At 34.4% G+C, this 22942-nt stretch overlaps 1 protein-coding gene across 2 annotated transcripts in view; it reads right to left on the bottom strand.

Annotated features, from left to right (window-relative positions):
• Positions 1 to 22942, bottom strand: part of LOC106108645 (hemicentin-2-like) — a 64237-nt gene continuing 41295 nt past the window's right edge. The window contains exons 3-15 of one of the 2 annotated variants that reach the window (XM_013289899.1): positions 7808 to 7957; positions 6799 to 6982; positions 6092 to 6286; positions 5436 to 5630; positions 4767 to 4838; positions 4533 to 4653; positions 3974 to 4117; positions 2692 to 2876; positions 2040 to 2195; positions 1380 to 1496; positions 1156 to 1189; positions 576 to 788; positions 1 to 88 (exon numbers count right to left, since the gene is read on the bottom strand). In XM_013289899.1, coding sequence (XP_013145353.1) covers positions 584 to 788; positions 1156 to 1189; positions 1380 to 1496; positions 2040 to 2195; positions 2692 to 2876; positions 3974 to 4117; positions 4533 to 4653; positions 4767 to 4838; positions 5436 to 5630; positions 6092 to 6286; positions 6799 to 6982; positions 7808 to 7957 — 1758 coding nt within the window. In that variant the 3' untranslated portion in view covers positions 1 to 88; positions 576 to 583. The remainder of the gene's footprint in view (positions 89 to 575; positions 789 to 1155; positions 1190 to 1379; positions 1497 to 2039; positions 2196 to 2691; positions 2877 to 3973; positions 4118 to 4532; positions 4654 to 4766; positions 4839 to 5435; positions 5631 to 6091; positions 6287 to 6798; positions 6983 to 7807; positions 7958 to 22942) is intronic. The other variant, XM_013289900.1, reaches the window with a different exon arrangement.

Here is a 22942-nt window from a genome sequence, read left to right as displayed (position 1 = left end):
TATTAATAGTTATATCGTATTGTATATGCGGATCTAAAACCGCATATACATTCTCTTTGGCTTCTCTTTCCAACGACGCTAATGCTGCCTAACAAAGGAAACACACACTTTAAAATAATTGCATTAAAGTTAATATTAGTTAATGTTATTTATGTTAATTTCTTAAAACTACAATGTATCATGCACTCTAAATAATTAAACGTCTTTCAAACCGTGAATCGTGTGGACAGCTCATGTCTACTAACAAACGTGGTTATTAAGGTGTATTTGTTTTACTTTGGGATATTACAAGCTAACTGTACTATAGTTAATTAATGTCACCCACTGCGCCATAAAATTGACTATAAGGAGTGTCACCATTAATCAAAACGGCCTTTTTATTGCAAATAAATTATTTGTGGCTTGTTACACAATGCAGATTGTTTTGGGTATGGATGCAGAATGACATGAAGGCAGAGGAAGGAGTAAACAATTTTGTTTATTACATTGGTCTGCATCGTGAGACCTAAACGTTTGTGGAAATCTAGGTATGAATTGTCATGCAACTAGGTGTTGGTGTTTGTTAGTGTCCACACCTGTGCGGTCACACGGTGGTTGGTGGTTGCAGCACGAGCGCGGCGCGGCGAACCTGCAGCGCACCGGGCGAGTACCGCGGCCCCTCGCGTTCCATGGCACTAGGAGGAGCCATTCCGGGACCTGGGGCAGGTGCCACGCCCGCGATGGAGCCGCGGCCGCTGGCGTGTGATTGAGGCGTGTAAACCGCATCCGCTGGTAGAACCTTCACGTCGCTGTTAGTGTAAAATTTGATATGTTTAAATCACAATAAAAGATCGAAGTACTAATATAATAAATGCGAAAGTTTAGATGGATGTTTGTTAGAGTTTGTAGCCTAAACGGCTGAACGGATCTGGATGAAATTTGATAAAGATGTAGAGTTTAGTCTGGAATAACATATAGGACATTTTTCTTTTTTTTAATACCACGCGGACGGAGTCGCTGGCGAAACCTAGTCATAAGTCACCTCTTGTGAGTTTGAATAGGAGTGATGAATAAATAAAGATGAATCTTCTCTGTACTTTTGTAGTAATACAATTTACCATATTCGTGTGTGTTTGTGCGTTTGTGTGAGAAGTGCAATAAGGAAAACGATCTTACCTGTTTAATTCATCAGTCTTATATTCAACGCTACCTGTAAGGACAAATTATACAATTATAAAATATCTTCAATGTAATATCAATAGAAATTTCAAGTTTCTGTTAATTCAATTTGGCTTCTAAATTGTATGTCTTGAAATCCAGATGATTCTGAAAAATGTAATTATTGCAATGGCTTACAGCCTATTTAATGTTGTTAAAGAGGATGTGACGTCACAACTCACCTCTCTTCCGTCGACAGCGCACTATGAGGCACAACAGAAGCACCAGCAATGCTGCTATGACGAGCGCTGCCGCGATCAGCGGCGCCACGTGCGCAGTCTCTGTTAGCGAAAAATTATCTGCGTGAAGAAATTTCACGACTTTCCGTTAGATGTTTGTGAGTTTGCAAACAATAAACATGCACTACAAGCTAGAAATAATACTAAATACTTATGATCTGCGTTTAAATTTTGGACAACTTAGAGTGTGCACAAATCTGAAACCAAATTGTTGCAGAACTGTTGTGCGATTGTCTACTGTTTCGTAACTAAAAATCAAAGTAGTGTGCGCACATCCATATAACAAGCTCATAGGAATCAAAGATAGACTAAACAGTTGTGCGATAGTTTAGTTTTAAATGTGCGCTCGCTTTTAATCTGATGACTTAGGCGATGACTAATAAATTAAAGGACTGTATGAATATGTGAAAAAGGCTTAAGTTGTAAGCATTAATAAATCAAATAAGTCTATTAATAAATAGTAACTACTTTAAAAATGCAGTCTTCAAGCATTCTAATATAAAAGCGGTATTTATAGTTGATTTTATCGCCAATAACGTTTGGGTTGTAAAAATAAATGATGACGTCAGAACAAATGACATAGGGTGACGCATCGTGACGTACCGTGCACGGTGAGTGAGACGGCATGCGAGGAGACACCGCGCTCGTTCTCGACGTGCAGCACGTAGACTCTGGCATCGGAGGCAGACACGCTACTGATAGCCAGCGTGTAGCGGTAGCAGCCGTCGATGCTCTCCGCCTCCAGCGCTCGGTACCGACCTGGAAGACAAATGAAGGTCAAAATCGAGATCTCTTACAACAGTGAAATTAAAAAAAAATAAAAAATATAGCCTATGTTACTCAGTTGATTATTTGAATACATACAAAAACACAAATATTTCCTCTTTATAATATTAGCTAGCATAGAAAACAAGACTGATTATGTTGACTGTCCATGTAGTTATAAAAATCACGATTTGTTTGATAATAGACAGTGTGTACGGGAATAACTGAAAAGTCAGCAACTTCTTTTAGTCTGTCAGGAAGCTAATCGTTAAGAAATTCGACAAGGAACGGACGAGCAGAGTTCCTACCGATTACTTTTGCAGCATTTTTTACATTACTTCATAGTTAAATCACAGAATTTAGTTTCTGCTTGTAGTAGCAAAACGTTTAGTTCTTGTAAACATATAGGCTAATGATCATGTTCTAACGAATATGGTAGAAGGCATAGACAAGTCCTATGTCCTATTGTAAGGTGCTATGATATGTTTACCCATATGCGAGGGCACGTTAAGGCGAAGACTGCCCCACAGCCAGGCAGCGGAGCGCGGCGGCGGCTCTGCGCAGACGGCGGCCTGCGCGCGCGCCTCGCCGCCGCTCCAGCCGTGCACAGACACCGCGTCCGGCCCCACCGGCGGGCCCAGGATGTTCAGCGTCACTGGTGACGACTGTTGACTCCTAAACGATAGATTGCCACAAAAGTTATAATAACTACAATACCCGAACAATATCTGCAGGTAATGTGGTGCTTAGGGTACACAATCTATTCCGATGTATTCCTTGGAGATCCGGACCCTACGACTATCTCATTTGAGGATGGCCACCGATGGTTTCAGTGGGTCAAATTCTACAGAACACTGCCTTCCCTAGGCCAAGGTATCTTTGGAAGATTTCCCTCCAATACAAAAAAGGGAACACAATCTATATGACGATACTACACTTAGAAAATATGTACCCAATTGAAAAGTTTACCTGCAGACGTATGTCATGAAAAAAGTTAAATTTGAAATTATTTTTAGATAAGTAACTTAATCAAATCAATTTTACAGTCAAACAATACATACATAGTTTTTAAGACATTTTACCTTTTTTACTTATTATAATGAACAATTTATTATGATTAAGCATATCCGTTATATTAATCTCAACATCATGTAAATAACGACTCTTGTCTCATAAATCGTACTTTACTGAGACTGTAACAATTTGTCTACGTAATTGTTAAGTTTAATTGGAATAAATGTATCTACAAATAGAACGTTTTGTTGCTATATTTAGATGGTAGATGCGATAATAAACTAATTTAACAATCCAATAAAACTGCAGCTCTTAAATTGTTTCATACTCCGTTAGTTTATGAGCCATTTGAATCGTTTGTGTATTTATTTATGGACGTTGTAGTTGTATAAAAGTACTAGCTGTTCCCGTGCGACTTCATCCGCATAAAATTATGAAAATTTTATTTTCTTGTTTACATGTGTCAAATTATACAACTGCAAATATCAAAATGACATGACGATGACAAACCATAGCAACCTTGCTTCCTTGATGTTGGCAACAACTTATAGTCTCTTTCCCACATTAGGGTTTTTATCCAAAATATTTATGTCCTAAGTTTAATGGTGTGAAAATATATTTCCTAAAGCATGACGTAAGTGTAGGGCTTTTTATTAAAGAAAGAATTATTCAAATATGTGCTGTAATTGCTGACATCTTAGGCAACAAAGAAGTGTGTGTTTACGCTTTATTATAATAGTATAGATTAGTGTGTTTACCTTTCTTCAAGTCCTATGTAGTTCTTAGCAACGCAAACGTATTGTCCGTGCTGATTATAGGAGACGTTGTAGAGTTGTAGCTGTGGCGTGGAAGATATCAGGTAACCGTCTTCTAGCAGATTGTTTATGCTTCTTGAACCCGGGCTTAAACAAAAGAACGGATAATTAACTAAGGGTGAGCACACAATGTATATACTTTCGACATCACTTATTGTTAAATACAGTAAACAAAGCAAGAATAGTTGGATAATCGAGGGATTGTGTTAACACTATGTTTGTTAAATTCCTCTTGTTTTGTCCTTTACTGGACATACTTTATAGATACTGTCTAATTTAATGTAGAAACAGGTATTTTTTATGTTTATTTAAAAATTACAAATATTACATTACTCATTTCCTTTTCACTTACGTAGTTTATGGCGTTGTATCACTTACGTACCTTTAACACATATATACAAAATAGCATGCAAATTACAATGTAATAGAGAATAAATTATGAAAATTATAATTTATTAAAGTATGAAATTATCCAATTTATAAGAGAATCGTGTTTATGTACCTATGGTACCACTGATACGATGGTGCGGGATTCCCCTCAGCTCTGCAGTCCAGCGTCACTTGAGAGAACAGATTTGCCTCCACGACAGTATCAGGACCGACCCACGTGACTCGCGGAGGATCTGAAACAAATGTTTGGATTCAATGTATTCAAGTTTGTAGTAGCAGAACATAGATGGCGTTTTTCTAAAGATGTAAAAAGAAATTAAATGAAAAATCGTAATGGATGTCTTACATTTAACGTCTATTTCTATTTTAACCGAATCAGATGTTCCCAGGGAGTTTCTTGCTTGACAACCGTAGATACCTGAAAGGAACATTGGTAAATTACTTTTGTAACATCAAAGTATGTATAAAAGTTTAGAGTTTTACGTACTTTACGTACTTAAGTTTTTCATATTTATTATGATATAAAAGATTTTTTTTCGTACCACATGAACTAGGCTATAAATTAAATAAATAAGTATATGACTATAATTTGTTACAATACAAAACAGTCGTATTGGTATTTAATTGAGGTTAGGGTCAATGCTTTCGTTAATTAAACTAACTTAAATTAAATTAAATAAATTACATTGGACAGTTGCAATTAAATCGTTTCAATACTGGAACCCTCGTCAGATCTTATCTTCATGTTGAATAAATTTATACAAATTTATGCAATGTTTTCCAATTGCATACATTTGTGTGTGCATGTTTTTTCTAACAAAATTCATTAAGGCCCGAAGCGTTGGACTTTACCAATTAAAAATTTCCCCGCTCCCAAAGGACCTTTTTACGAAATTCTCTGTTCATTAACTTTTTTTTGTTTTTGTTACATTTCGCAGTTAGAGTTTAATATTTAACCAGATATTCTAAAATGTTGGTAAGCCTATTCCTACCCAGCATTTTTACCTTTACTTACCCGAATGATTTCTTATAACTGGTGCAAGAATCAGCTTAGGGCCATTAGTAGCGATGATTTGTCCATCTTTTGTCCACCAAACGTAAGGTTTAGGATTTCCATCAGCTTTGCAGTCTAAGGAGAGAGCGCTTGAGCCCTCTTCAAGACTGGAGAGACCACTCGCGTCCGCACCGAGAATGGAGACGACAGGAACGACTGTAAAAATATAATAATATAATCAACATTTTGTAGTCTGGTTTCGTACTTGTTCACAAATAAAATATAGCATTTTGGTCCGTTCAAGATAGGGAAATTGAAAAATCCTCAATAATAATACGCTTGAACTTGAATGCCACGTTAATTGATCAACTTAGTTATGATAGAAAATATAAAATACATGCAAAGTTGCCTAAAATATAATATCCTTTCACATCAAAACCGTGCTTCTTTATCTAGACAATGCGATCTTTATGACATACTAGCTTTTGCCCGCGACTTCGTCCGCGCGGAATTAAAATAGTAAGTAGCACATGTCTTATTCTAGACTATTTTCTTCACCTATACCAAATTTCATTGAAATTGGTTTATCCGTTTAGATTACAAACTCTAACAAACATCCATCGAAACTTTCGCATTTGTAATATTAGTATAATCTTCACTTTAAAAGTTAAACTTACACGTGACATCCAACATAGTATACGAGTCTCTATAGTAAGGTGCGGGGTACGACGGATGGTGCGCTCGACACGAGAGCTGCTTCCCATGCGCTGATCTGGTCGCGCCCATCTCCAGCACCGACCGCGCTGCCCATACTCTCGGTCTTTCAACTTCAGATGCGTTCGTCTGACTCCAAGCTGTTAGACGGTCCTTTTCTAGAATGAAAATTTGTTCTTTGAAAGATACTACAGTTTGCAGAGCCATAGGCAAACTATAAAGATTTACTTCTTCCTGAATTTTCTGGAACACTCAATATGATTTCTACAATAGATGACTAAACATCATCTGATATATATTATGAGGGATTCTTAAGAGTTTCTCCGATATGCATAGACATGTCAGATAAACTTTACAAACTCCATATCATACTATCGATTGGTGACAAAATTTTCAAGAATAACGATGGAGAGGGGCTTCTAAAAATTGACCACTTCAGAGATCAATTAAACATACCCTTATCAGGCTAGGGTTAGGCAATTCGGTAACAAATTGTTTAAAAACATGTGAACTTTCGTATAACACAGGTTTTATCAGGAAATCTGATGAGGGAAGATCAAATGCTTTGGATCTTAGCCTACTAGACACAATAAGAGATTGCAATAAACGGTCTTCAAATCTGAAAAATATCGAGTCGTGATCTATGAAATCTATTACAATTTGACCTTACCTAAGTACCACTCGATGTACGCAGGCGGGTTGCCATATCTGGCTTCGCAGACGACGCTCGCTCTGGAGCCAGCGGGCACCGTGATATTCTGACCCGGCAGCACGTGAGACCCGTTGAAGAGGATCCTCGGGGATTGTGGTGGGACCCGTACAGCGAGAGCCGCTGGTGGACTTGAAAGAGCATCCTGGAATTTAAACAATTGTTTTGTTAGTCTAATTTCATCGAAATGTGTCTACAGTTATCAAAATGGATTTGTTGCTATAATATTACGATTTTAGATTGATTTTACGTATTTTTTTTTATAAGTATGGGAATTATACTATTATCCTGAGTAGATTTTTATTTAATTTGAACGAACGAAATTATTCCAATAGTAAATAAATTGAGTTTTATATTCTAAAAAGTCTCCATAGCTGAAGGCTAGGATAACACAAAAGGATTTTTAAAATTCCATTTGGAGTTAACTAAAACTAGCCTCAGGCCGTAATACGTTTTTCCAATTGTTTGGGAGCACGAGCCGTGCTAATTGATAATGGATTCTGAGGCGTCTACACTACACATACATTGTGGATCCATTCTGTATATAAAACTTAAAAATTCTTAACTATAATAGAGCAGGGGTGGCGAACATTTATGCATGAAAATGCCATTTTTTCAAAGAAATGTTTAATGCTGTCTTAGATGTGCCATCGAATAATTTTAACTGCGATTATTACGTCAATCCATAGTGCACCTTTTTCATAATTTATTCGTAGTGTTTTATGAATTTCCACGTACCCTTAACACTTTGTAGTGTGCCATTTATGGCACGCTTGCCAATGGTTCGTCACCCTTGTCCCAGAGGAAATAGGCACATCTATTGCTGATCAAAAATCACATTAGCACCAACAAATGTTAGTGTCGGAATTGGTAAATCTATTCTTTAATTTTAGTGCGTTGACAAAAAGTAAACTGTTTTCTTACTGAGGATTGTTAAGTAGGAGTAATAACTAGTTAATTATTAGATTACCTGAACATCATAGTTGCTAGCGGTGACCTGGCACTGCCACTGGCCGTCGTCAAGCTGTAGTGTAGCCGCACGCACCCATAGAGAGCAGTCGCCGCCCAACGCGCTGTGTTCATTCGCCCACTCGTATTTACCACGGTATATACCCACTGGCTGAAAATAATTATAACTGTTAACTGCAATGCATGCTTGTTATATGCGATAAAATATATCATGTCTACAGATGGAACTACGAAGATTCGTAGCTAAAAATGTAACCAGGCTCATTAGTCTATTTGATAGAAGACAGTGTGTTCGAAAAGCATAACAATCTATTCTCAAATCTCTTTCCAAAAATACTAACACCTTCACACTAGGTCAGACCTGTGTCGTGATGGTTGGTCGCATTAGATAATTCGTATTTCTCACGGGGTTCATTTTCAATAACCTTGGTTATTTATTTCTAAGTAATTATATTATTGGCATATCGAATATCATGTAGGTTCAAAGCAATAAATAAATTCCGTTACCCAGTCGATAACGCAACAGGGTGCATAATAAAGCGATGTAAAGATTACGTCGTCATAATTTTATAGCATTTATTAAGCTAAAGCCGATTGAAATTATTGTTGTGCTGTAATGAATACTCTATTCAAATAATGGTAGCTTTGCGCGCCCGAATTCTAATAAGTATTTAAAAGTATAAAGACATTTCAATAGACTCAAGAGTTGAATAGAGCCCATAGACAATGTGTTAAAAGAAACAGGAAGCTAGCTTGTGGTATGTGAAAGAAGGGTTGCTTTTAAAGTCCTTAACAATACAAATAGTTTTATGGTTTTTATACATGACTAGTTGTTGCTCGCGAATATAAAAAAATAATAAAAAATATAGCTTAAAATATAGCTTTCTAATTGTCAAAGAATTTTTGAAATCGACCTAGTAGTTTTTGAATTATTTCCATACATAGCAAAAATACAAATCTTTCTTTTTATAACGTTAGTATACTCGTATCATAGATGTAGTTGTATATCTATTATCTTATAGCTTTAAAATCTAAGATCAAGCAAAAAAATAAAGATGTAATAAACAAACAAAAATAGTTTTGTTAATTTTAAAATCATAATTTTAAGAAAAAAAAAAACTGTCTTGGGTTATTCAACCATGTTTTGTAGCATTGAATTAGATCTTCGTTAGGGTGTTTACTACTAAAGTACTAAAACGAGACGCATTGCACGGAGTTATCAGGAATGAAAACCGACAGTTAAATGTCTGTACAATCGGAATCTGTATTTTTATTAGAAGTACGTTAACGATGATTTATTTCGTAACCTAGTTCTGTAGTGTATTTTAAATAAATTGCTTCAGATGGAAAAGGCATGAAAATCCTATTCAGATTTTTTGTAAGCTTGTTTCGTCTATATGTACGTCCGTTTCTCTATTCACTATTCGCATCGTGCTAACGAATGCACACGATGCTGGACAAAGGTAAAGAAAAAAAAATAAATAAAAAAACACTGCCAGTACTCGGTTCTTAACAACATAAGCTTATAAGCAGTTAAGTGGCGTATTGTCGAAAATTCAATAGATTTAAAAATATATCCGAATTTAAAAACGGATTTGTAGCGAAACACGAAAAGCGGGTTGTACAATGAGAGTGGTGTAGATTCGTAAACTAACTTCGTTTTTAGTGGCGCTTTAATCCGACTGGGAAATTTTAAATGTTCCAGCTAGCTTATGTAATACGGATTTTATAAGCATCTACCAATAACAACTTTTGTCGCTCTACGTTACCTTTTGCGACACACGTTTCTAGCATATAGGACCTAGGTACATACATATCTTTTAGTAGACGAAAACAAAATAAAAATGATTTCGTTGATTGAATGTCTAAATGATTTTTAAATGCTCTTATGTCATAGAGTGGACTAGAGTGAAGAGTAAATAAACCCTTTAGTTGTTGACTCTACAATTCAGGTGCATGTCTACGCCAAAACTGCTCTTTGACAGCTTCACTATTTCTTATCGGAATCATTTTAGTCAAATATTTATATCAATTGTTATTTGTTCTCATCTTTAAATGTATGGATATTGTAGATGTAATATCCATACATTTAAAAATTTTGTCTACTTTAAATAATTATTCTTTATGCATCAAGCGTGAATTGTAAAGCTTATCAGACTGTGACGAATTAGTTATACCAACGTGAAGACTGGTCTTGTAGACTCGTGATATTGAAAGTCGGAATCAATTGCTTTAAGGCGCAATATAGGTTGGGATCTGTTATGAAGAATCTACAAGAACTATTTTTTAAGATAACCTTTGTTGTACCCATGATGCAAATAAATGCAAGAGGAAAATTGCTATAATTATTGATAAGGGGCATAGCGATTACCTAGTCTCTTGATTGGGCAAACTTTGTCTGTGAGTGGTATTGATTTTAAAAGTAAACAGTATTTAAATAATGAAATAAATGAATTCGTGAAATTAAGTGGTGTGAAAAATTACTTCTAACAGAAGTACTAACAGTACCACCTTCAATTACATTTACATATATTTACTTAGCATAAATATCGTGTGTCGGAATAGTCCAGAACAATCGGCTTCTAACGATCGTCAAAGTTGAGTAACTGGTTTACTGTCAGATAAGAGAATTAATTACTTGTTTAACTTACTTGCTTATTTAATAATTACTTTGTTATGTATTATATTGGTTACATAAACGATATTTAGTGCTTATATTTTAGACAAAGTAAATAAGGAAGATTCCAAACAAGTCATTTAGTAAAAGAACTGTATTTTGAGGTTGTAAACATTTTAAATTATTTATTATACGAAATGCCTTGGTAGAGGTTAAGTGGTTGGTTGAGGTAAATCTAAAACGGTTGGTCGATTCTGGATGTTGATATAAATATCCGGAAGAACACAGAGGTTACTTAAAAAGTTTTGTTTTTAAATTCCGCGCGAAGTGACGGAGGCTAAGCTTTCTATAAACGTATCTGAAGTGAAAATAAATCATGGAAAGTAAAACGTTAGTTTAACGTACCGGATAGATTGGGAGTATTTTCATTGTTTGCTGTGTGTCTAACGTCCGGTCTCTGTGTTGATATTACACTAACGTGTGTACCTCTCCTTATATTCTTCGATAGTCGATATGTTTGGAATGAAAACTTAATACGCTCGAAAATCAACACAGCGTTAAAGTTGCTCTAAAGAACAACAACAGCAATTCCTAATTATTTTTGGACTACAAAATAATACATTTTCTCACATGTAGCAGTAATACACAGCCGAACGTACAGTTCTAGCACAAACAGGGTACACACTTCAGTGTACAATAAAAAGTAATTCTCAATATATTCAACATTTCGATAGAAAAGCAATAACGAATAAAAAGATTGATTTCATGATAATCGAACCGAATCGTTCGAGATCGATCTCGTTTGAAACCTTTACAAAATGGCGAGTGTAACGCTCGCTTTCCCGCCAAAACAAAGCAACGACAGCGGGTATTAATAATGATGTAGAACAATGGGGAGCGCGCAATATCCGTGGGCAGGGCGTGCCTGAACGCGGTCCATCGACCGTGGTGTCTTTGACCATCTGGCTGTATCGCTTTTTGCTTCCTTGAACAATACCTATGTTTGTTTTAGTCTATTGAACTATGCGATTGACAGAGAAATGACGAATGATTGTTTGAAGAAATTACGACATCGACGTTATAATATACAGGGTTAGATTAAGAACGGAATTACGAATAAAGTGTGGAAGGAAATGATCTATCTTAGGGTGAAGAGCAGTCAAGAACAAATTTTAGGAGTGATATAACCAGTACAGTAATGTCATTCAATCTTATTCTATGCTTAAACGCCCGACATTCTTTGTATTAAAGTACAAAGTATACTAAACCAATTTATCGCTTTTGTTATAATCCCTCATATACAGGTATTAATTCTTATACAATTTGTTATGAATATTTATGAAGGTGCCAATTATAGCTTTTAATACGCCTTTCTCAACAACGCCTATTCCAACCATAATGCGGGGGTTTAAAATGAACGAGTCTGCGAGGAGAGTAATCAAAATTTATTATCCCAAACTCATTAGGCTTACCATAATATGTGATTAATGGAGAACGTTGTCAATGCTGCTAGGATCAGAATAAAATTAAGTCATATGTGCAATTACTTAAATGGAAATGCATTAATATCAAATTATTTGAAGTTACCAATGTACTAATCTACATCATTTTTGTATTTTGTATATATTGAAATAACTTAAAAACCACTGGACCGATTAAAAAAAATCTTTTACCTTTAGAAAGGTAATTTATCTGTGGTAATATAGACTATATTTTATTATTGCTAATGTTTAGGAACTATTAATAAACAACGTGATTAGAAATTTGGAATCTTGCATCGGTAGATTTCTGTTATTACGTAGATTACTACTAAGTTAATACTTTCGGTAAAAGGTTGAAAAAAATGGCGAACGCAATAGGTTATATTTGTTTTTTACGCGGGCGAAGTCGCGAGCAACAGCTAGTTTTGAAATATAGTGATATTATCTAGAAACATGGATTTAGGAAATAATTTAAATTAAATTTCGTATATTTCCAGGACTAAATTTTATTATGAAATTATTTACAATCTTATTAATTCTGATGAGGATGTTAAGGAGGAGGCCTAATTTTAGTCCCTTTCCCTTTCCATCCTTTTCTTGAGAGGAAAGGATGGGAAGGAACAGTGGATTTGACGGTGGAGAAGACGCATAGGAAGGGGAAATGTCCTCTTTATGTGCGTCTCCTCCTCCGTCAATCAAGGGTAGGCAGCGCATCTGCAATTGCGGATGTCTATGGGCAGCGGTCGCTTTCCATTTCGGTGGATTCAGGTGGCCGCTTGCTCGTTTGCCACCTTATATTATAAAAAAAAAAAAAAAGATAGATTGGCAGTCGTTATTTTGAAAATCATCAACTTTTAAAACGCAGTATAGAGACATATAATGCGTAAATTAAAATAATCTATACTAATATTATAAAGAGGAGAGATTTGTATTTTTGTATGCTATGTATTGGCTCGGGGGCTGCTGGGCCGATTTCAAATTCTTTCACCGTTGAAAAACAGCGTTGTTTGTGAGTAAAATAGTCTAAGTTTCTTTATTATTTTTCATATGCTATAAACTAAGCGACCAGTGGTTACACATAAATCCTGTGGGTTTCTGTACCACTTATAACGTCTCTTATTGTACTTTTAAATTTATGCTTTTGTCTAATAAATAAAAAAAAAATAAAAAAAATATGATTTTAATAGTTAACAATTCCATTAGTTAGTTTAGTTTAGTTATAGTTGATCTGTAATAACAGTTGTATATCTGTAGCTGTGTATTGTTATTACTAGTTACACCGGACAGCTTTAGTTTGAGTTTGTCTGTCTAGTTTCTCCTGCATAATATAACGTTCGAATGTTACCTGTTTCTGTTTGTTTAGTTAATCTATTTGAATTAGTGCTTTGGTTAGTTTTCAGAAACCGACGTGTCTTGCATTGATATTTATTTATTTACATTTCACTAATTAAATAACCGAATTAGACTGGTTGCGATCGATCTCTACAAGTACATAAAGACCGACACACAGTTATATCTGAACAATCGGATCGATCAGACAAATCTAACGTGTGTAGACAAAACTTAGAACTGAATAGTTCCCACATTTGTTACATTTATCTGAACGATCAGTCTGTTCAGATAAATCTGTCAGATAAAAAAAGCTTAACTTGAATTAGGAAACATATCTTGACGTGAAACAAACCAGAAAATGTTAAGATTGAATGTGGATGGCTACAAAGGTAGAGGAAGGCCGAGGAAGGTACGTATGGATTGCGTGAAAGTGGATATGCTTAAGAAAGGAATGGATTCAGATATGACGGACAATAGAAATATAGCATATTAAGGCAAGTTGATAATGATAGCTTCTAGTAAAACGTCATTCTGTACGATAAAAGAAATTAATCAGTTTTTATTTATTTGTGATATTTTTAATTCAAGTTATTATTATTCGTATGAGACATTTCCCACGAGTAGTGTGCAGTGTGGATCACCTACGTACATCGCACGTACAATGGTGGGATCGGTTCGAGTCCTCGGTGCTTAGTGAATTTACAATACACTATTGAATGTTTGACGAATTACGTCACGAGCTCACAAGGACTACGAATATCCAGGGGAACTCTTAGATGTATTCACGTGCGGGCGTACAATTATGATGGAATGAGTTTGAACGTAGCTATACTCTCGGAGGCTTTCACGCTCGAAAACTCCGTTAAAATGTATGAGAAAGACGTTTTAGAGTTTAAACTGAATTTTGCCGAAGTAATTTTACGGAGAAACGAGGTTGTTTGAACGGGCACCCGGCTGAAGTATGTTTTGTTTAGCGTTTGTTTTCCTTCAAAAGCATTTGAATCATTGTTTGGTAATTTATGTTTAAGACGAGTTTGGCTGTATAATTTAACCCTATTACTGATTTTATATGCGAATTCATTTGCCTTTAAAAAGAGCTTAGAGTTTGTAATATTTTACTAAGACGTTACGAAAGTCAGATTAAGGTCAATAAATACATTTCTTTAAGAGACTAATTACTTTATAAAGATTCTTAATTCCGTAGATTTTCAGTTTGTTTTTTCTTCGAGAATACTTAGTATATTTTCATTAGGATAATACGTACCGAGGTTGTTATCCTCCATTACTTATTTCCGCCTTTTCGCCTTAATTAAGAATTTAAAACGTAAGTAGCTTAAGGAATAGATATAAAAAAATTCTTCACTCATTCAATCCTACAGCAGTAAAAGAATCTCTGTTATGTATAACAGTAGGTCCATGTTTAGCTTTCTGCAAATCTTTGCAAACGTTAGGGGAAGGAAGAACATTTCGTAGATAATACTGAAAACGCTCAAAAGAGCAAGCGTTATTATGTACAAATGTAGGAGAGATAAAAATAAATGTTTACGTTTTAAATGTAAATATCTTTTCGAGGAATGTTCAGGTAAAATTTTTAAATTGCGTTTTATTTCATATATCCGTACAAATTTTGTTATGATTGGTTATCATGTTTGTTTGAAAATTAACTGAAAAAAATTAATACTTTCAAGCATTAAATGATTTTAACAATAAAACTTACATTGTTAGCAATATGGTATACTATATTTACAAGGCAAAAGTAAGTAAAAAAAAACGTTGGACACAATTATTAAAATCTCCAATTTCATGTTATGTCTACATTCCAAATAACTTTTTAAAAATAAACAGGAAAACGTCGTCACCATAAACCTTTAAACTCCTCGAAGATTTTCAATCGACCTTTTTAATCTGTTTCAATGCCCTTTGAGAGGGGAACACAAAACACGGAGTTGCTTCGAGTATAATCATCTCCAACTCCATAATCCATTTAGCTGGGCGACTCACATCGTTTTGAAAGGAACAGTGCTATTCATACAGACAAAGGGCCTTGTATACGATCGATCTTGATGCTCACTATCACATATTAACATCGTTAATGGCCGGGAACTGAATAGAGACCTTTTATTCATAAGCCGACGAAAGGCGTCCCGACACATAAAAACCAACTTGCTCGTTGTTTGTAAGGCGATTACATTATGTCTTAAAGGTGATAACGTGCTGAGCGCGTTGAATATTTAAATTTCGAATGTTATTTTTTTAATTCTTATGACGTCACTGTTAGTTCATTATTCCAGCTTCATAGCTAATGATACAACGGGTAAGCATTAAGATATGTGCAAAAAACTACAACAAAATAATTCGATTGATTTATTTTTTTTAGAAAGTAATTATGTTTTTCTAAATAATTTATATCTATACTGATATTATAAAGAGGAAAAATTTGTATTTTTGGATTTTTGTATGTATTTGATTCACGCAAAAACTACTGGGCCGATTTTAAAAATTCTTTCACCATTAGAGAGGTAACTTATCTGGGAGTAACATAGGATACGTTTTGTATTAATTTTTTATTTCAGGCGGGCACAGGCACAGGCACAGTCGAGATCAACAACTAGTATGCTGTATGTATGAAAAATAAGTTACAAGTCATAAAAAGTTATACTTCCAGTTGTTAACCAAACAAAATCGACTTTTTGGCAGACATAATTATGGTAATGGTATTGGCCCCAACGGACCAATTACCTCACAGGAACAATGAAGGGATTGCGCTATAAGGAATACGAGGATACAATGGGAGTAAAATACACACAATTTTTCTTACTAATTCCATAAGTACTTGTATAATAATGTGTTAATGCATAATGACAGTGCGTTATAACGCGAAATAGTATTGCTAATTAGGTATCATGTGTTATCAATTATTCATCCATTCACACATGTAAACAAATTTAAATTATCTTAATGTAATGTCAAAATATTTGAATCGGTTTCTGACTTCCCAAAAGAAGGTCGTCCGTATTTTTATATTTACGTTATACTTATAGTAACTAAAGTTCATAAATAATTGAGAAACTCCTTCTTATGTTTTTATGATAATAATAATAAGATTGATTGTATTTTTTAGAGTAGCTATGATTTAAAAAAAACAAACTAATGTTGTAAAAGGTGTTTGAAAATGTAATATTTTTTATCTTTATTATTCTATTTTATGAAAGAACGCATCTAATAAGATAAATATGTGCAGGTAAAGGTTTTAATGATGTCTATACTTTGCTGAAAAAGTGACCAAATAACCTTACTTCAGCTTTACTTATGCCTTGACTTGATAAGGTAAACCCCTTACGCTGGTACTTAATGATCCAAGAATAATAGTGAGCTGTTAACACAGTAATACGTCGTAACTCGCCGCGTAACTTAGATGCCTTAATTAACGTTATCATGTTAGTGTTTATATTAGATACGCCTCTTTGAATTACGTTATACAGCATGTTTATTTCGAACAAGTATACAGGGTGTTGGGAACCGATATACTCAAGGAATTATTATACAATCTTCAAGATGTTTCTCCCAGCAAATACCAAATGATCTTTCGGCGGACTATCTTCATCAAATTAACCTTGTTCCTATCAAGGGTCGGCACAATATGTGCTACTCTTCGATACGTTTATATCAGCCGTCATATTTGCGTCCACTCCCTTCTTAAACATATCCTCTTACACATAATCCATCCATATTTTCTCTATCTACAACTATAACTCCATCTTATATCAATCATCTTATAACAGTGGTAGAGCTCGCTTTAACATCTTCGCACGAATGGGCTGGCTCGCCCGGTGTAATACCACGACCACACAGAAAACAGGCGTGAAGTGGAAGCAATTCCGCGTTTCGTCTGATGAGTGCGGTGCCGGAGGCCTAATTTTAGTCCCGTTCCCTTTCCACTCTTTTCTTATGAGGAAAGGATGGGAAGGAAAAGTGGATTTGACGGTGAGGAGACACATAGGAAGGGGAAATGTCCTCTTCATGTGCATCTACTCCTCCGTCAGTTAAGGGTAGGCAACGCATCTGCAATTGCGGATGTTTATGGGCAGCGGTCGCTTTCCATTTCGGTGGATTCAGGTGGCCGCTTGCTCGTTTGCCACCTTATATTATAAAAAAAAATCTATAACTATCCACATCTTATCAATATTTTTTAATAATAATCAATAAGTTTTCTGTGTCGTCATCCTCTCGTATATTATGTCCATACCACACGAACTTTTTGCTTCTCATTTTCTCGATCACTAGCAGATTATATAGGACTACGGATTGCTCGCCACTTCGCCCGCGTAAAATTGAAAAATATATTAAAAAACACCCTATGTTACTCAGTGATATAATAGCTTTTTAATGGTGAAAGAATTTTTGAAATGGGTCCAGTGGTTTGAGTTATTTCAATACATGCAAAAATCCAAAAACACGAAAGTACAAATCTTTCCTCTTTATATTGTTAAGTATTGAAGTATAGATACAGATGTCCATAAAAATATTGTATGTACATTTAAATCGATGATAATAATTGTGAAGGAGGGACGGTGTAAAGGTATGAATATAATTATGTAAAACACAATATCGTGAAGAAATTTGCAAGTCAGCCGTTGATATTCAAAGGCGTGTTAGTCGGTAGAGGTATAATGGATTAGCGTGGCTCACTGGCTACACGCCGCTCATATCAGGTCATGCAAATTACTATATAGTCATATGGAAAATAATACAAGACATGACTTATGACAACTAGCTTTCGCTTGCGACTCTGTCCGAATGGAATAAAAAAAAGAGTATCTTATGTGTTTTTCAGACTGTATAAATATGCCAAATTTCATCTAGATCTGATCAGTTTAGGTTACAAATTCTAACAAATATCCGTCTATCCTTTTATTATGCTTTCACATTTAGAATATTAGATCATTAATATAGCCTTTTATTCTGAAATTAGATACAGTGTCTTATATAATAATTTTAACACTATAATATTAGATTTAATTTTGATGTATAATTTGGGAAGGCCCTGTTCATAACATTTTACCTTTTGCACTAACTGTTAAGAATCATAGACAGTAAAAAACTGTTGTTTTAAAGGACTAGTTCTTAGTTAACTACGTAGTCGCGGTAACCGAGTCTCTATCGATGTATCAAGGCATGACAACGCGACGATACCGGAATACTAAAAGGTGGAGTCACGAACTTATCCGTGACGTGAGTTCGCTTGATGCGTGTTCTTGTGTGGTCTTGTGATACATTCCTACCATTGATAAGAAGAGTTACATCAATAATTCAACTAAACTTGTACAAAAACGTATTAATATAAATTAATAGTATTTTTAATGATGCCTATTTGTCATTTATTTAGTTAATAACTTATTTTTTTAAAGAAAAATCAATTTATTTGATAATTCAATCAGACAGTCTAGTACATTCGATACATATCTCAGACGAGTGTTAGAAAAAAAGTTAATTTGCGAAGTGCATCGTCACCCGTCCGTACTTTACGTAACCGAAGAAATCTCAGAGAAGCTTCGAGCTTCAAAGAATCTCGCGAGTCGCAAATGTAATCATTTCGATATAGGAATGGTGTTGAATAATTATTTTTCAATATTAAAGTCTGCTTGAAAGAAATGAATGGATTGAAAGTATCCGTTTATTTTGACGGAAGCTTCTTTGTCTTTGCTCCTTAAAAATCTGCGATGGTTTTACTGTTTTTTAGATTTTTGGAGCGAATTATCAGTCATGCCCGGTTTCCCAGTTACTTTTAAACAATCTTTAGTGTTTTATTTTCGATTACTTGTGTTTAACTCCTTTGAAACTTATTTCAACCTAATATTATTAATCACTAGTAAAGAAAAGTATCCATACTTCAGCAACCCAGCATCAGTGAGTGATTAATATAGCTCAGGATTAAATTTAATTTAAAACAATATACGAAGTTGAAGAATCCCAGTGTGATGACGTCATTGGAATCATAGTATTCTCTCTGAGTCGCGTAACTTAATTATCATAAGTTATTGTTTGTTGGTTGTTAAGCGTACGGTGTTGGCCTGAAGAGCCACAAGCGCCTCGCTTACGTACGGAGCAAAGTTACACTTTTACTATAGGATTATGTTAGAGCACTTCCATCATCCTATCTATACTATCTATAAAAAAATTATAAAGAGTAAAGATTTGGATTTTTGTATGTACTCGATAGACGTAAAAACTACTGCGCCGATTTCAAAAATTCTTTCACCATTAGAAAGGTAATTTATCTGTGAGTAACATAGGCCATATTTTTTATTATTGTTTTAATTTCTCGCGGGCGAAGTCGCAAGCCAGATTGAGTCAGAGCTCAATCAGTTATATTTTTGCACTATAAGCACTTATTTAACGCTCAAAATTAAATTAAAACACTATCAAGTATAAGTAAAATATGTCAACAAAGATACTAGATAGTAAAAAACATTCAATATGTAGATTGCGACTTGTTTATTTTCAATGCGTCTGTACAAGTACAGACAACCACAGAAGTGTTATCAAACATTGCCACAAAGAGTTGCAGACAAAAGATTTCAATTTGCATCAAATTGAACTTCATTCGGTACTCGTGATATCGATCGGTTTACAATTTAGCTTTTTATTTTCAAGCAAGTCGATTTGTGTGGAAAAATCGACACTAGAGAAAAGGATAGGATGGAAATTGAGCCGCCGATTATGAATGTCGCCTTTTTAGCCTACAGATTGAATGAGAGTGAGTTTTAGCACATATTGTATGATAATTCAGCACGTGTTAGAGTTTGGTCACGTAAAAAAAAAACAAAGTTTTCACATTTATCAGGAAATTTTAACTGGTGTTGTAATGAGAAAAGTTGTGAGCGAGGATAACGCGTCGGAAAGAGCTTTAGTGAAAAATATTCTTCACATATCAAATACGAATTGTATATTGGTATTGGCAAGTTATATCGCATTTCATTTACATTATAATAATTATTACAGTTTTACTTGAAGCATCCAGCATTTTTTGCTGAGCGAAGACCCAATCCGGTCAGCACTACATACACATTTCAATTATTTTGTTTGTCCTGTTAATTATGTGTTTATTATTATTTTTTTTAATTACTTTGTTGTGTGTGTTTTTTTTTTCTCTTTTTCCAAATTGTGTTGTAGTGTTGATAAGATTAAATGTTATTTTATTTTATTTTTATTTACTTCCATTGCCAGAGATAAAAAAGTCCTAGTTGAAGAAGTAAATTAGTTTACCTAAGAAAACTTTGGTGTAAATATTTACTACTAGCTGTTGCTCGTGACTTCAATTACGTAAAAAAATAGTACGGTATCATTAAATAAATAAATAGCCTATGTTATTTAGCGATAACCTAGCTTTTTAACGGTGAAAGAATTTATGACACCGGCCCAGTAGTTTTTGAGATTTCAATACATACAACAATAAAAAAAATACAAATTAATGATATAGTATAGATATATAGTAATCAAAATAAAATCTTACTAATATTATAAATGCGAAAGTTTAGAAGGATGTTTGTTAGAGTTTGTAGCCTAAACGGCTGAACGAATTTCGATGAAATTTGGTATATGTAGAGGATAGTCTGGAAGAACACATAGGCTACTCGCTTTTGTGTTTATTAATTCCACGCGGACAGAGTCGCTGGTGAACGCTAGTTATAGTATAAAACTGTACGCCCGAATATAATACAAATAGTATTAGGATTTTTGATTCCGCTTCCCTATGTAATCAATGCGCTAGAGACGTTAGTGGTGGTCAATAAAGTTGTATTTTTTTTACATAACCGATATTATTGTTTAAAAACTGATAGAAATATAGTTTATGATTTTCACCTCGTCGCATGAAATATGTTACGACTCAACTTTAGTACAAATTTATGTAAGTAATGTACATTTGTGCCGAGTAATAGTGTTTGCATACGTGATTTATTCTAAATGGAACGTACCACGCGGAGAATCCTTGTTAGAGGGGCTGAAAGCATAAAGCATTTATTATTTCTAGTACTTGCTACAGTTGAATGTGTTGTTACATGTTTGTTTGTGTTTATTTAACATAAATTTTGGTTAAAACAACTAACGTAGCAAATTCCTGAGATGTAACCAGAAATACTACTAGAACCTTCATTGGATGTAAATATATAAAATTTTGAATGTATAGATGTTTGTTATCTTAAGAGATCTATATAAAATTCGACACAGATTTATAGCATGGTCTAGAAGAACATATAGACTACTCAGTTTTTTTTTTTTAATTCTATACGAATTGAAGCCGCGGGCAATAGTTAGTGCACGATAAATGCGGCATATTTACGTTAATCACTGGGTACTAATTGTTAATTAAGAGCGGCTACACTAATATACAGTTAGGGAAATAATCAAACCAACTTTCAGACCATTCGAATTACAATTAGAGGGTTAAGGTAGAAGGTATATTGGAATCACATTTTTATGTTATTTCAAATAATAAATTGTATCTCTAGACTAGTTTGTTTTCAGGCATGTAATAAACAGTCTGGTCGAAATAATACTAGGCGTGTTACCTCAGTCTGAACTCGATTTACATGGTGTAGAGTTTCAAATAGTTATAAAGGAATTTGCTCATGCTTGTATCATAAATACGACACTGCGATACACCATAGTTTCTTAGAATTAATCTGGGAATTAATTAAAACAGCATAGGTGTGGTGTTTCGAAGTTCCCCGTACTGGGAGGAGGTAGATCGTTAGGCGGGCTCTACATGTGCTATACTGTATAGGCTATTTACGAAATTGTATGGAAATTTGATAATTACTTCGGTCACGTAATAGTACTTTGTCGTTACACTATTTGGCGTATTAAATCTTAACAATTTTATATGAGTTTTCTTTATAAACGATCATAAACATTGGTTATATTTTTGGTTGAAAAAGTGGAATTATTTTCTATTGTTTCTTTACTGCATTAAATTTTAATTGTTTATTGAAACTTCGATTTCTTGTACATAATTACGTTTTAATTAAATTCATTTTTATACATGAAAAAAAATTATTTCAGATAAAAATACCGCAATCTTTTTCTTAACTTTTTTAAAGATGACATTTGCTGTAAGAATTTAATCATAGTAATCCTTTTTAAGTCTTCGACGATAAGGGATTTAGATAACGATTGAGGCAATACTAAATGGACGACTTAACGTTGTTTATCGGAACCCTGTGACTAATGGCCTTACAAAAGCTCGTTTGTAATTTAATGTTTTGTTGACCCAACACTAACAGGGAGAGGTGATTGTAATTTTTAAATAATAACACTAGAAATCTGCCCTAGTTGAACATAACCGAAGCATTTACAATGCAGTGGCAATAATATACATATAATAAAATTGGAGTGTCCATGTGTCAAAAGAAAAATTCCAGATTTCGGGAAGATGATGCATTTGTGTTGCTGATAACGAAAATGGCATTTGTCTGTCTGTCTGTCAGTCCGCAAGCCGCGTTTGTTCCGGATAAGCTCCGAAACGGTTGGGCCGATTTCGACCAGACCTTCACTGAAGGTTACCTGGCATAGAGAGGCATATTATAGGCTACTTTTTTATCTTAATATTGCCTGGACAAAGTCGCGGGCAACAACTTAAAATACATGTTGAACTAAACAGTGTCTAAATATATTTTTTGGGGACATATTGTGTTTTAAATTATGC

Source organism: Papilio polytes, unplaced genomic scaffold, assembly GCF_000836215.1.
Source record: "Papilio polytes unplaced genomic scaffold, Ppol_1.0 DF821511.1, whole genome shotgun sequence".
NCBI lineage: Eukaryota > Metazoa > Arthropoda > Insecta > Lepidoptera > Papilionidae > Papilio > Papilio polytes.
The sequence above is the reverse complement of the archived record's forward strand: the minus strand, read 5'-3'. Positions and strand labels throughout refer to the sequence as shown.